Below are 15,420 nucleotides of genomic sequence, written 5' to 3'. Positions count from 1 at the left end.
GATAGCAGGTTCTTAATATTGGACCTGATGCAGATAGTTTGGATTGACTTACTGTAGTCTTATAGCCAACCCTATTGAAATATGATTACTCTTTTTCACAACACATGTCAGCGATTGAATATTTCTATGATTGAGATACTTCAAATTTAAGATCATTTGTTCAAGAATTGGGTAGTAGCCTATTTTCCAAGATTAGACCCAAGCTAGAAGTTTGCAATTACAGTTAGCCTCTACTATTAACTCTCTGTGCATTTAAAATAGTAACCCTTGTATATGGATGAAGTATTCAAACAGACGCATTTAAATCAAAATTAAAATCGCATTAAATCGCATTTAAATCAGAAGACGCATTTAAGTGCATTTAAAATAGTTACCCTTGTATATGGGTGAAGTATTCAAACAGACGCAATACTTATTAAGAAAATTTAGACAGATTGAGTAGAGGAAAATTAATTTTCCAGATGGTATAATAGATCAAACTGTTGAGAGGGTGATTAGGGAGATCTGCATTTGTAGTTTCCTTTCTGTTCATTTCTGTCGATGTCTGAAATTGGTCCCTTTCCTCCGAGTCTGCTCCTAGTTATTACACCTCCAGTTGTTTTATGACAAATAAGGAAACACACGAATTGTCCTTGATGTTAAATTCAGAAATTAATAGTTAGGAACTTCGAGAGTTTTCAGAACCTACTGTTTCAAGTAAGACTGCTGTGCCACGGAATCAGAACCTCAGGTTTTATAAACACCTGCCTGTGGCAAGGACTCAAGAAATATTGATTCTTTGCCATACAAAGGTGTCTAAAAATAGAGAGGTCCTTAAATCTCAAGATCCTGCTAGGAATTTAATCTGGCGTCGGTTCGAAAGACAATTGTCTGCTCAATGGTTGTGTTACAAGAACTGATTGTGAATAAAAACTAACCCTGAAAGCAACAAGGAATTCTTACAACTATTTGTGTGCGCACTTCTTTGTTTAATTTTGAAAACTGCAATTGATTTCTAAGCAAAAAAATCGAAGAAAATCCTTAACTACACGAGACAAGAAAAGCTCCAACATTGCGTTTGGCACAATAAATAAGTGGCTCAAATTAATTCAAAGTTAGTGGAAGGCCGGCCGCTGCCTCGGGAGGTGGCAACATGCCTGTGGCGTTACGACATTTCGGTGGCGGTCGAACTACCCTCTCATCGGTAGCGTTTGATACATGCGCCGGCGCGGTGCCGGGGTGTATATACAATATCGGACGTGCTGATTAGACCAGGTAAGCCCCCCTCCCAAATTCAGCTTATGGGCACCTATGACTATTAGTAACGAACAAATTGCTGTGCACTCTTACCGACAGCCCCGCTTTGTATTACTCATGAACTAGATTCTGACAGGAGTTCAGTTTTGTTCGCAGGAGTTCGGTTTCGCTCCAGTAAGTTTTGCTTCAGTTTCGCTCGCAGGAGTTCAGTTTCGCTCCAATAAGTCTCGCTTAAGTTTCGCTCACAGGAGTTCAGTTTCGCGTATTTCATGTTGCCCTATGGAATATTCCTTACGTCGGCGAATATACGGTTTGCTTCTGTTGCATATCAGAACTGGAAAGTTGATTTTCTTACCCAGGAAACTTGTGTTGAAATTAAAAAAAATGCATGGTGTTTATTCAAAAGTATTTAAACTTACTGAATATGTTTTTATAGTCTGTTATATATATATATATATATATATATATATATATATATATATATATACATATATATATATATATATATATATATATATATATATATATATATATATATATATATATATATATATATATATATATATATATGTAATTTATATGTAATTCTGAATTAAATAGTTATTGCAGATGCTGATGATGATATAGAAAAAGGGTGGAGTTGAGGGGGCTCTTCCAAAATAATCTGCAAGTTATAGCTATCCTGTTTGTGGTGAATAGTAACAGCGGTCGCTTAGCATAGTAGATTAGCAAATACTTATCTCCGTGAAAATAATGTGGTACATAGTAAAAAAATCTTGCCTCGGTTTTTACTCCCCTCTGCCGAAAAATTAGTTCGTAGCCCCCCAACCCCAAAAGGATTGAAAAATACTACCTTAAGAATTTTTTTTTGTTTTGAGTTCAACTTGAGCTGCTTGAGGCTACTAAAGCTGTGGGCGCATTTCCTCCGTCCCTCTTTTTGCTCTTGGAACTGTTTTATGAAGTGTTTCCTTCTTTTAAATCTTCTTGAAACCTCTTTATATCCCATTTGAAGGTATTCTATTTTTGTTTGATCATAGCTGCCTTGCTGGATATAGACAAACATATTCATAATATAGTTGCTTTTGTGTTCTATAAAAACAATCAAAGAAAAAAATACAAAAAACAAGGAAACGTTGGATTTTTGGTCTGCAGTTTTTGAGGCTGTTTTTCTCAGTTTTGTATTTTTGATTTCCTTAACGTTTTCTGATATTTTTCGATACCTTCTTCTTTCATTTGGGATGGCTTTATAGAAATCTTTGCTGAAGTATCTATTTTTTCCCTATTTGACTTACTGACAAACATATTTTCTGTTGCGTATTTTTGCTATTTGTTACGTATTTAATTATCACACATTTTTTTTGTTTTCTTATGCATTGCCAACGTCAAATAAATCATCAACGAATTAAATCTATCAGGGAAATCTGCACCAAGATCGTTCAACATAGGTGCAAAGAATAGGAGCCTAATAAGGTTCCCTGAGGAATTCCACAGTATTTCGTTACCGTTGTGAGGTCAGGTGCGATCAGGGAAATCTGCACTAAGATCGTTCAACATAGGTGCAAAGAATAGGAGCCTAATAAAGTTCCCTGAGGAATTCCACAGTATTTCGTTACCGTTGTGAGGTCAGGTGTGCTTAAATGGAAATTTGACCGCTTTGGATCGCTAAAAGTAAAAAAAAAATGATTCTATTTAATAGTGAAGGAATAATATTCGAATGAATATAATAATATAAATATGAATATTAGTATGTACTAAATAAATTAAGTGAATTAGATAAAAGTAAATTAAACGTGATGTTTAATATATTAAATTAAATGAACTATATAAAAATGAACATGAATAATATAAATAGGAATATGAATAAAATATGGATTTAAATCATGAAATGAATATAAATAATATAACTGATAATAAAAATGAATTATAGATATAAATGATGAGTAAAAACAAAATTATGAAAAACCATAAACACTATAAACTAAACTGAATTCTATAAACTAAATCATAGAAACTTATAAACTAAATGATAAACGGTTAATGCTAATAAATTTTACATGACCTCTATTAAGATCGAAACTGCAGAAAACCTGCACCTTCATGATCACAAATATGCAAGAACCCAATGGGTTCACAAGAACCCATGATCACATATGGGTTGCTTTTTAGGGTAAAAGGCCAATTTGATAAACGAACACTGGGTCGGCTATACAGTTCATTTTTTGCACCGCATGTATTTTTCCTGATACTAGTGTGGCGATTATTTTCTCAAAGTGAGTGTAAAAAGATCCGTTCAACATTTTTTCGGTTTTGCAAATATTTTCTATGTATACCCATTTGAATACGAAACAATTACATTTCTAGGCGCTATGGAGTGTTAGAAATATGTGGGAAAAAATGGATGTACTCGCCACCAAATTCCAGAGCGATGCAACAGAATTATTGATTTTCCTCTTGCGTGCATTCTGAACTAAATATATATCGCTAGTGTTTGACCTATAGTTCATGTTTTTTCTCTTTTTGTGTTGTTACGTGAGTGTTTTTTGCTTTTCTTTTTTCTTTCTTTATTAACTCCTCTATGATGCATTTTTTGTACAGAGGGTGTCAATAATTTTTCACTAGATTATTTTCAGAGAGAGTTCACTGAAAAAGTTCGTTCTAAGTCTTAATATAACTTTCCTTCTTTAATCCTGCCCAAAAGTAAAACAAATTTCTAATGACTACCTAAATTAAGATGTACAGATTGTACCTAGTCCCTATGCATTTTCCCTTTTTTACTCTTTCAGTGCTTTTTTGGGGAAACGGGGTCTAAAAAAGAGGGAATTATATGACAAATATAAAAAATTTTTGCAAACGTCGTAAAAATACATTAATAGTATATTACGTTCCCTATGTAGGTGCCATAAATTGATTATCTCTTTTTCTCTCTAAGATATTCTGCTCGGTCGTTGCAAGGAAATTCGTGTCCACCTCAAAAGAATTCCAATCGATAATGTACCCAATGACCAAGAGAAGTTTAAACTTTGGATCCATGAACTATTTAAAGATAACGATGAGTAAGTATTTTGACTTTTTTTTTAAATTACAACTCTTGGAACCAAGTTGCTACCTCTGGTGATTTGTTTCTGAATGTGTGATGTCACGTACTATTTACTCTGAAACAATAATATAAGTTTTAGCCATAAAGATATAGAAAGGGGTCAGTCATTAATTCAAAATTTTTCAAAAATTAAAAATTTTACATCTAAACTCTAAAATATAAAATTTCAGATCTTAATTCAAAATTTAGTTCTTTTTTATATTTCGATGCGTTGATACTTTGAGAGCCTCTTGGATTGGTAAAGGGCCAGAAAAACTGTTCCGATTAAATAGCTTGTTATTTCAGATAAGAACGGGTCTGAGCCATTTACTGAGAGCGCCTATCTACTGTTTAGTATAAAAAAAAACTCCTACGGTGCATAAGTTTTTTCTTCTCTAACTCTCACGTCGGTGAAACAAGAATATTGCTTCCTTGTCAATCTGTAAAAAAAATTCAATTTAAAAATTATGCTAAAATCAAGGACGCCTCTAGGAGAGCGTTTTGGTGTTTGAACCCCTACCCCTCCTCCCCCCTCGAATTCTACTTGTGACTTGTAAAAATGTATAATGAATATAAACGTATTTTTGATGCGTTTTGTAAAAAAAAAATTGTACTCTCCTTGTGTATTCTTTTCACTTACGGACTGATAATTTTTTTTGTTACCTTTAGTTAGTTTTTAGTTTCTTATACTTTGAAGAATTGGGTTTTGGCTGGGGCTTTTCCTCCTCAATGCCTCGCTCTTTACGCTAAAGTTTGACCCTTTCTCTTAACTCTACTTTTTAAAACAGTAAGAAACCTTAGCGTAAAGAGCGGGGCGTTGAGGAGGAAAAGCTCTTTCATATACGGAGTAATTTCTGTTCGTTTTACGTTTTAATGTCGCTCCTTACTTACCGTTACAAAAACTTGTTTTTTTAATTTATTTTCTGGACGTTTTTGAATTAATGCATGTTTTGATCTTGGCTCTCCGCACATAAATAATTAAAAACGAAATTTGCATATTAATTAATTGCAATTAATCGGAAGGTTTTGAGAAAAAAAGGAGCGAAGGAGGAGGCCTAGTTACCCTCCAAGTTTTTGATTACTTAAAAAAGCAACTAGAACTTTTAATTTTTTACAAACGTTTTCGTTGGTAAAAAATATACGTAACTTACGAATTAACTTACGTAGCGAACTTCTATATTCGTATGTTTTTATTGCGTATACTAGGGGGTTCAACCCTCGTCGATACCTCGCTCTTTACACTAAAGCTTAGATTGTGTCCCAATTCCTTAAGAATGACCTCTGCGTCACAAAGGCCGTAGAATAAATAGTTGAAATCACTAAAAATACTTTAACGGAAAGAGTGAGGTATAACGAGGAGGTAAACCCCTCATATGCGTAATAATTTTTGTTCGTTTCAAGTTTTAATGCTGCTCCTTACTTTCAGTAGAAAAACTTTTCATATTTATTTTTTCATTTTTTTTTAAATAATGCTAGAAAATCCTGCGCCCCCTTCATTGAAATTCTCTTTTACCATGAGAAGTCTCTCCATGGAAATATCCTCCCACGTAACCCTCCCCCCTCAACTCTCCCCCTAAACCAAAAAAAATCCCCCTGAAAACGTCTGTACACTTCCCAGTAACCACTTGCAGCCCCTCCCACGGGGACTGCGGGGGAGTAAGTCGTCCCTAAAGACATAGTTATTAGGTTTTTCGACTATGGTGAATAAAATAGCTATTTCAGAATTTTGATCTGGTGACTCTGGGGAAAAATGAGCGTGGGAGGGGGCCTAGGTGCCCTCCAATTTTTTGGTCACTTAAAAAGGGCACTAGAACTTTTAATTTCCGTTAGAATGAGCCCTCTTGCAAGATTCTAGGACCACTCAGTCGATACGATCAATAAACAAATAAACACGCATCCGTGATCTGTCTTCTGGCAAAAAATGCGAAATTCCACATTTTTGTAGATATGAGCTTGAAACTTCTACAATAAGGTTCTCTGATACGCTGAATCTGATGGTGTGTTTTTCGTTAAGATTGTATGACATTTAGGGGGTATTTCCCCCTATTTACTAAAATGAGGCAAATTTTCTCATGCTCGTAACTTTTGATGGGTATAACTGATCTTGATGAAACTTGTATATTTAAAATCAGCATTAAAATGCGATTCTTTTGATGTAACTATTGGTATCAAAATTCCATGATTAGAGTTTCGGTTACTATTGAGCCGGGTCGCTCCTTACTACAGTTCGTTACCACGAACTGTTTGAACGGTAAATAAAGAATCTATCTCCTGGTAATTTTGATTTTAATTTTTGGTAATTTAGTGAATTTGGTAATTTTCAGGTTGGCCCTCGTAAAAAGTAAATGGTTATTTTAAAATTAGATAAATTTAAATATGATAAAATTAATTAAAAGTTTAATTAAATAAATGCAAAGCAATAGTCTTTAAACAGTTCTTGATAATGAATTGTGAAGTAAAAAATCCATTTTCTAGTAATTTGGATTTTATCTTTTGGTAATTTAGGTAGTTTGGTAATCTTCAGATCGTCCTTTCGTAAAAAAAAAATGAATGGATAAATTAGTAAACTAGTGCTATTTTTGTAATTACAAAATAGATTTTCGAAAACTAAAACTTCCACGTTTCATGAAAAATTAAAGAAAAATTACTTTGAAAAATATATGACCAAGATCATTGAAATCCGATATTACCTTCATCTGAATTCATTAAACCCTCAACTGATCACGTGGAAATATTCACATTGTCGAACGGGTAATAAAATTTTACTATAAGTGCTTAATACGATTAATTATCGATTACCATACTTAATTAGCTTATTTTAAAGAATAAACCGTTAAATAAAACGTTGTCTGTTGAAACATAGTCTTTTTGCATCCACTTTTTTTAGTGACTGTTGTGATGTCAGTATGTAAGTGTGAAATGTTTTTTTTACGTAACAATTTTTTCATTTATTTAGCTGCTGTTATGTTTTGTAGTTTTCATAAGGGATGCCCTATGACTGAAATGCACCTTCAGAATGAGTCAATAGATATTGTTTTTTGGGTAATTGGTTGTATACCCCAAAATTAATGTGCTGTCTATTAACTCAATCGTTGATCTGTTCAAGTTAGGAAAAAATAACATGACAAAGATTTAAATGTGATTGATTGTAGGTGTAGGTAGTACATAAATACCAGGGATTCCGATTGAAAGGGGGGGCATGGGGGAATCGCCCCCCTATATTTTGAAAAGTTTATACAAGTTCTAAACCGTGATACAATACAAAATTACACAGTAGACAGAGATGGAGTACATAAAGAAAACGACAAAAAAAGGAATAAGAGATTGAAAAAAATAGACATCACAACTATCAGAACGATTAATAAAGAACATTCATAAAATACTGAGCAACTTTTATATACCTTATACTTATACTCATATACCTTTATATACTTATATACTTTATAATACTTATACACCTTTATTTATACAAATATACTTATATACCTTATACTTTTATATACCTTATATACTTTTATAACTTTAAATATCACTGCATGAAAAGGGGATACCACGGATCAAAACTGATTTTGTGATTGTGTTTCAAAGTACTTTTTGATAGAGCTATTGCTGGGTTGGTTATTTCATAATAATGGATTAATGCTGAATTTTGGGGTCCACAGGGGTAAATAATGTAAATATGAGAAAATCTTCCAAAATAGTGCTGCGTATAGAAAATGTGGTACTGCTATTGAAAGGTTTGAAATTATTCGGTTGAAAGGTTTTTTATTTCGGACAACTGAAGCATAAGACGCACCACATTTTCTTTCAAGGTAGGAAATCAGCAGCAAATTGGTTTGCTTTAGGGATTCGCCAATTGGTAGACCCTAACATCACTAAAACTTTTGAAAGCCACCAATAGGTTCAGGGTCTGCCTTGACTGCCTCTTGTTACGTTTTCATCTGTCCTTTTTTTCCATGCTGGGAGTGGAAGGCATTTGAGGCATTAGGAGAGGGATGGGGTTAAAAAGAATATCCTCTATAACGGTCAAATGTTATTTGGGACACAAATGTGAACCAGATTGAAACATACTTCGTGTTGTCGTGACAAAACCATACATTTTTAGTTGTTGTTATTGCGATTTTTCTAATTGTCAAATATTTGAGTCAATTCTTAGGTCTCTGTAAGGATAAAAAGTTATTTGGAGTTAAGATAGGGATCTGACGGGATTCCAGTCTGTTCTTTTATTAAGAACCTAAAGATTTTCTTTAATTGTTATTACGATTTTGCTATTGTTAATTTGATCTACTGTCTCTGTAACAATCATTTTTTTTTAATTTAAAATGGGAACACACTCATTGGTGCTGTCATTAAACTGCGAAATTTCCATATTTGTTAAATGTGATTTTGCTAATTATCATGTCGGTTTTGTGTCTCTGGCCCGGTCAACAAATTTTTGTATAAGACGGAAATATGCTCCTTCTTTTTTTTATCCCAGTCTTTTCTCCTCAGCGGCACTAACGCCATTTTTGTTTTTGTTTTTAGAAAGGAAGCTATTATCTAGATTTACATACCAACAACACTTAGAATCAAATAAAGGTCATTACAGCATTAATAAATCCTTAAATTTGAGTAGTTAAAAACTAAATAAATATAATTTTGTGGCCTTCTCCCACGAATTCCGCGTATCCAAGATCCACCCAATGCTTTTTTTAGGTTGCCCTTTCTCATAGGGCAACTCTTCAACGATGGTACCAAAATTACAAATCCAGCAAAATACTTTCTTGCTCTCTTCCCCTCTATTTACCTGAAATTCCCTATCTCCCAAATTACTAATTACCAATAAAACCCAAATTACCAATAAAATATAGTATCCTTATTATTTTACACAATAATACACTTAGAAAGGGTTTCCATTACCTTTTTTTTTTATTTAATGCAATCAATATTTGAAAATGAGAACACACAATATTCTGTTGTCAGGAAACCTGCTTATTTCTGCAGCTGTTACAGTGATTTTGTTCAAGTTGGTTTCACTTTATATATGTATTAAATAAAAAAAACTAATTTTTTTAGCTGAAAGTAAGGAGCGACATTAAAACTTAAAACGAACAGAAATTACTCCGTATATGAAATGAGTTGTCCCCTCCACAATCCCTCGCTCTTTACGCTAAAGCTTTTAATTGTTTTAAAAAGTAGAATTGTGGCAAAGAGTCAAACTTTAGCGTAAAGAGCGAGGGATTGTGGAGGGGACAATTCCTTTCATATACGGAGTAATTTCTGTTCGTTTTAAGTTTTAATGTCGCTCCTTACTTTCAGCTAAAAAAATTAGTTTTTTTTATTTAATTTCTGAACGTTCTTGAATTAATGCATGTTTGGTTTTGGCTCTCCGTATATAAATTATTAAAATGAAATTTGTATATTAATTCTTTTTTTGGCTAAATGGCTTTCTCTTAGTTTTGATCAGACGATTTTGAGAAATAAGGGGTGGAGAAGGAGGCCTAGTTGCCCTCCAATTTTTCGGTTACTTAAAAAGGCAACTAGAACTTTTAATTTTTAATGAACGTTTTTATTAGTAAAAAATATACGTAACTTAAGAATTAACTTACGTAACAAACTTTCATAACCTTATATTTTTATTATGTATACGAGGGGGTTTGTACCCTCGTTAATACCTCGCTCTTTACACTAAATCGTAAGTTTTGTCCCAATTCTTTAAGAATGACCCCTGAATCAGAAAGGCCGTAGAATAAATAGTTGAAATTACTAAAAATACTTTAGCATAAAGAGCAAGGTATTTATCTCCTCCTAAATACCTCGCTCTTTATGCTAAAGTATTTTTAGAACCCCTCATATGTGTAATAATCTCTGTTCGTTTTAAGTTTCAATGCTACTTCTTCCTTTCATTTGAAAAAACGTTTTCATGTTTATTTTTCATTGTTTTCTTATAGTAATGCTAGAGAATCCTGCGCCCTTGTCATTGAATTTTTCTTCCCCCATGACAGATTTCTCCAAGGAAAGATCCTCCAACATAGCCCACCCCCCTCAGCCCCACCCCCAAACAAAATAAAATCCCCCTGAAAACGTCTGTACACTTCCCAATAACCATTACTATATGTAAACACTGGTCAAAGTTTGTAACTTGCAGCCCCTCCCCCAGGGACTGTGGGGAGTAAGTCATCCCCAAAGACATAGTAATTATGGTTTTCGACTATGTTGAACAAAATGGCTATCTCAAAATTTTGATCCGTTGACTTTGGGAAAAAAATGAGCGTGGGAGGGGGCCTAGATGCCCTCCAATTTTTTTGGTCACTTAAAAAGGGCACTAGAACTTTTCATTTCCGTTAGAATGAGCTCTCTTGCGACATTCTAGGACCACTTGGTCGATACGATGACCCCTGGGGAAAAGAAAAAAAAAACAAAAAACAAACAAATAAACACGCACCCGTGATTTGTCTTCTGGCAAAAAATACAAAATTCCACATTTTTGTAGGTAAGAGCTTGAAACTTCTACAGTAGGGTTCTCTGAGACGCTGAATCTGATGGTGTCATTTTCGTTAAGATCCTACGACTTTTAGGGGGTGTTTCCCCCTATTTTCCTAAATAAGGCAAATTTTCTCAGGCTCGTAACTTTTGATAGGTAAGACTAAACTTGATGAAACTTATATATTTAAAATCAGCATTAAAATGCGATTCTTTTGATGTAGCTATTGATATCAAAGTTCAATTTTTTAGAGTTTTGGTTACTATTGAGCCGGGTCGCTCCTTACGAGCTTTTACTGTAAGGCAGCTTTTACTGCTGTCAAGAAATTGGTCATGTTGTTGTTGTTTTGATAATTTCTTTTAATTTTTCTCTAAAATCTCTCTTTTTTCAGTTTTATAAGCCAATTTTTTAACCCAAAGAAAAGGATTTCAATGACGTCTGGTGCTAAGGAGGTTCCACTTTCCTTTTACGATACTCTGCCTTCCTTTCTGTTTTTCACTGCCACTTTACTGCCACTCTTATTCTCACCGGTGTGGCGTCAATTATATTTCTATACTATTGTACTAGGCTCTGTTTTAGGATATATGTGGCTAGGCATTAAATCTGTATCTTAGTCAAGTGATCTGCTTAGTTTGACGAGATCTGCATTCTCAAATCTTCCAACGTTTTTATTTTTCCTTTATTTTTTTTCTTTGTCTTTTTTGTGTAATTTTTAGAAAATTGACATAATTATTTTGAGGTAATTACCACAGATGCAAAGTATATTCTAGCCTATCCTAAAATATTAAAAAGGGGGGTTGGGTATTGGACTTCCCTTAAAGTTTCTCGAAATAACAGTACCGATGTTTGAAAAGAGTGTTGCCATGTTTCTTGAACGATCAATTTGTTTGTTAAAAGGCCATAGGTTTAAAAGCAATCTCAATAAAATTTATGATTACATGCAAAGTTATTTTAAATTCCCTTAACTTTTTGGTAAATATTAAGACAGATGAGAATAAGCACAAAATTTAGCAGTAAAAAAACCAAAAAAAAAACCTCAGTTAGACATATGTATTATGTACCTTTTTTTCTATGGTACTTACAAAGAAGAAAAGAGGGTTACTATCCTATAAGGCCATACGAAAAAGCGTACTTCAATCTCTTTGGTTTATTTTTTTTACTCATTTCCTAAGTCAATCACATTATTCCTTATCCTGTAGAGACGAATAGCCCCGCCTTTTGGAACCTGATTGGTTCAAAAACAACATTATGCTGCAAGCTCGCACTAAATGAATTTGTTCTGCGCAGTAAACACATAATATTAAAAACTTCGATAATTTTTTGCATATATTTTTAAGTCAGTAAAAAGAACGAAACGTTCTCGAGTCACAACATTCTTTACCAGTAAACTCTCTATTTCTCTTTGTTTATTTTTAAGCTGTTATTGGCAACCCTTATTAATTACTCAAGTTCAATGATTCTGGTGGCGCCAACGATTTTTTCCCATGTCGTAGATTTTGAAAAAGTACATTTTTTTTGTATCTTCATTTTAGAAAATCGGGGCCATTGGGTGATTCTGCTGTCAAACTAACTTCTAATCAAAATTTAGGTTACTCCGGCTAATTTACGGCTACTCTTCATTACTCGTTTCATTTCACTGAATTATCCCTTTTTTTTATTGACTTAATATTCGATTACCTTTTTTTCTTTTGTTGAAATCCTATTTCTGCTTCTCGCAGTGCAATTTTAAAACTAAATTTAACTTTAAACCTTAGGTGTCACGTGCACTCTTCTTTTATTAGATAGCAACCAAACCGGACACACTTCAAACCACTGTATGCTACAAAAATCATTCTATGAAAGAAAATCTTTACGTAATAAACCACCTCTTGCGCAAAACCTCTCGCGTAATAGACGGTCGTCCTCCCACCGTAGGATGCTCTTTTTACGATGATCTTTGGTACCATTTCATAATTTTCCCAAACAGTGTTCAGTCATGTCCCCCGCACAAAAAAAGAAACCATCTTATTCTCAAAAAGAAAAACAAAAAAAGTAAAAATCATTGAAAAACAAATTAACTTAATTAATAAAAAGGACAACAAAAAACAAAATTTTGGATTCTTTTTTATTGTAATTTTTCAAAATGTCAAATACAGGATTATATGCAACAAGCATTTTATTCCCTTTACTGCATATGTCCCTTGTCTCGGTTCCTGGGCCTTTCCCTTGTAAAATCTCTGGAGGTTTCATACTACTACTACTACTAATAATAATAACTCACTGCGGCACCAAGCCGCCTGAGGCCAACACAGCTACGCACGCTCCTCCAATCTAATCTGTTCAAGGCCTCCCTCTTTACACCCTCCCAGGAAGTTCCAATTTCCTTTAGCTCTTTATTTATGACATCCTCACACCCCAGATGAGGACGACCTGCTTTCCGTGTAGCCTTAGACGGTTGGCCAAAAAGGATAATCTTGGGCAATCTGTCATCCTTCATCCGCAGAACATGGCCTAGCCATCTCAACCTTTCTTTCATTATAGCCCTAGAAAGCGGGATTGAACCATACGCAATTTCTCTGGAAAACATCTAGTAAATTTTCGTCCGCTTTTCGGAGCGCCTATGCGTCAGAGCCATTTTTGACCACTGTCATCGCTGTAGCTTCCAATTTGATCACTGTCTTTTATTGCCATGCTGGTTTTTTTTAACTGCCACTTCTGTCTGTCGGTGTGATAACTAAATGTCTAAATCGTAATGTAGAAGTATAAAAAAAGAAGTTGTAAGAAAATAGAAAAGACATCTTTTAATTAATTATGTCAACGTAACTGCCAATGTTAGCCCCTGATTCCCTTTTCTATGTATTTTGTTTACATGCAAGATTTGTAAATTTTGTATTTCCCTCTAACAATAGCGTTTTGTTTTGATGTTTTGTCATGTATAACTTTGTGCAAAATTATTTTCAGAAGCTAAAAGTGCTAAGAGTTCAAAGAATTTTCCGTATAAAGTGTTTAAAAGTTGTGTTGGCTCCTACTCCTAGAGGCAAGGCAGTATCCAGGGGGGTCTTACTGGGTTTTAAACCCTCCTGAAATTTGTTGTCCAACTCGCAAAAAAGTATCAAAACGGATTGAAACAAAATTTTCCTCCTACGAAAAAAATACCCCCCCAGACTAAATCCTGGATACGCCTTTGCCTAGAGGCTTTTTGAAATGTCGTCACTGCCACGGTTAAAGTTGGTATCTGACATTATATAAAGGTCGTATGTTCTTGCAACTTTTCTCATAGTCAATCTCTGTAAAAGTCAAAAATTATTTGGTCTTTAAGTGTAATCTCAAGGAATTGCACAAAATGTTCCTGGCACAAAATTACTTATTTTCTGTAGTTGTTATTGTGATTTTGCTAGTTACAAAGTTGATTTTATTTGTCAAGCTTTCTTTATTTAAAATGGGAATATATTCTTTGTTCTTATTACAAAACTGAGTATGTTCCACAGCTGTTACATTAATATCTGTAATAGTTTCAGTTTTCAAGTTATTTTTGTCCTTTGTAAGGGTTAAAACCTGTCAATTATTTTTCGTCTTTTTTTATATTCTTGTTTTTAATAGTCATTTTTTATGGCAACCCTGTTTTTGCTCTCTTTCTTCTTCTTCGGCTTTCTTCCCTTTCAGCTAAGGAATTTTATAGACAAATCAAAACTTGTAAAATGTGCAGTTGAAATTATAAGAGTATCAAAGAAAGATGTGTTATTGGTGTAGGGTTCAACTTTCAAACCGACCAACTTTGAAAACTTACATGTTAGCCATTAATGATGTGTTACTTAATAATTTTCATAAACATGAGAATAATTAACCTTGCATTGCGATTAGATTGTCGAGCCAAACGTAACCCCCTTCCTCTGTCTTTGAAAACATTAAGAAAATTTTCATTCGTAAAAAATACATCCCCGTAGCGTATGCCCCTCCTTAAAACACCAGATGCACGCCCACAAGATACGCTGCACATTAATATATAGAAAGGACAGTTCTACTGAAAAGTTCTTAGTCAAATGCTTAGAATTTATAAAAAATATAGATGTCCCTCCGGCTAGTAGGGAGGGGAGATTGATTCCTGCTGATTGAAGGGTTGACAGTTTCTTCCTTAATGCAGAAAAGCTTGAGTCTATAATGAAAAATCTTTTTATTTTCCTACCTGCACAGAGGGGGGAGGAGTAAAGGCCATAACCCTGGTATCAAAGCATGTCGCGAAAAGTCAAAATTTATCTTGAAACAAGAAAATTACATATTGTTGAAGGTACTGTTTGGGGGGGGGGGGGGGTAAACAAACAAAGTCGTGAGTATATTAACAACTATTTCTGACCGTTTTGTCCCAAATAAGGCTAAAATATCGACAAGAGAAATACAATTCCTCTTCTCCGGGAACCGCTAAGACAATTTGGTTTCGTAAAAAGCCACAAAACGTAATGTCGTTTAAAGGTAACTTTTGTATATTTATATATTTATGTATATTTTCAAAAAAAAAAGTTTGGGTTCACAAGAAAATACCTCATGCCAAAAAATTTCCCCTCTCCCCTCCTTCGGGACTGCTAGAGCTCATTTTCTCGTCCGAATTATGAACTGTGCCTGAAGCATGTTACATATAGTAATAATGTAGACATTCTACCACAATCTACCA

The 15,420-nt window shown here is 34.0% G+C and overlaps 1 protein-coding gene across 3 annotated transcripts in view; it reads left to right on the top strand.

Moving 5' to 3' along the window:
• Positions 1 to 14,486, top strand: part of LOC136038553 (1-acyl-sn-glycerol-3-phosphate acyltransferase epsilon-like) — a 64,716-nt gene extending 50,230 nt beyond the window's left edge. For all 3 annotated transcript variants that reach the window (XM_065721725.1, XM_065721723.1, XM_065721724.1), the window contains 2 exons: positions 4,166 to 4,289; positions 11,167 to 14,486. In XM_065721725.1, the coding sequence (XP_065577797.1) occupies positions 4,166 to 4,289; positions 11,167 to 11,389 (347 nt within the window). In that variant the 3' untranslated portion in view covers positions 11,390 to 14,486. The remainder of the gene's footprint in view (positions 1 to 4,165; positions 4,290 to 11,166) is intronic.
• Positions 14,487 to 15,420: the final 934 nt, after the last annotated feature.

The sequence above is a fragment of the Artemia franciscana genome, chromosome 18, assembly GCF_032884065.1.
Source record: "Artemia franciscana chromosome 18, ASM3288406v1, whole genome shotgun sequence".
In the NCBI taxonomy this organism is placed as follows: Eukaryota; Metazoa; Arthropoda; class Branchiopoda; order Anostraca; family Artemiidae; genus Artemia; species Artemia franciscana.
This window is presented reverse-complemented; position numbering and strand designations above follow the sequence as displayed.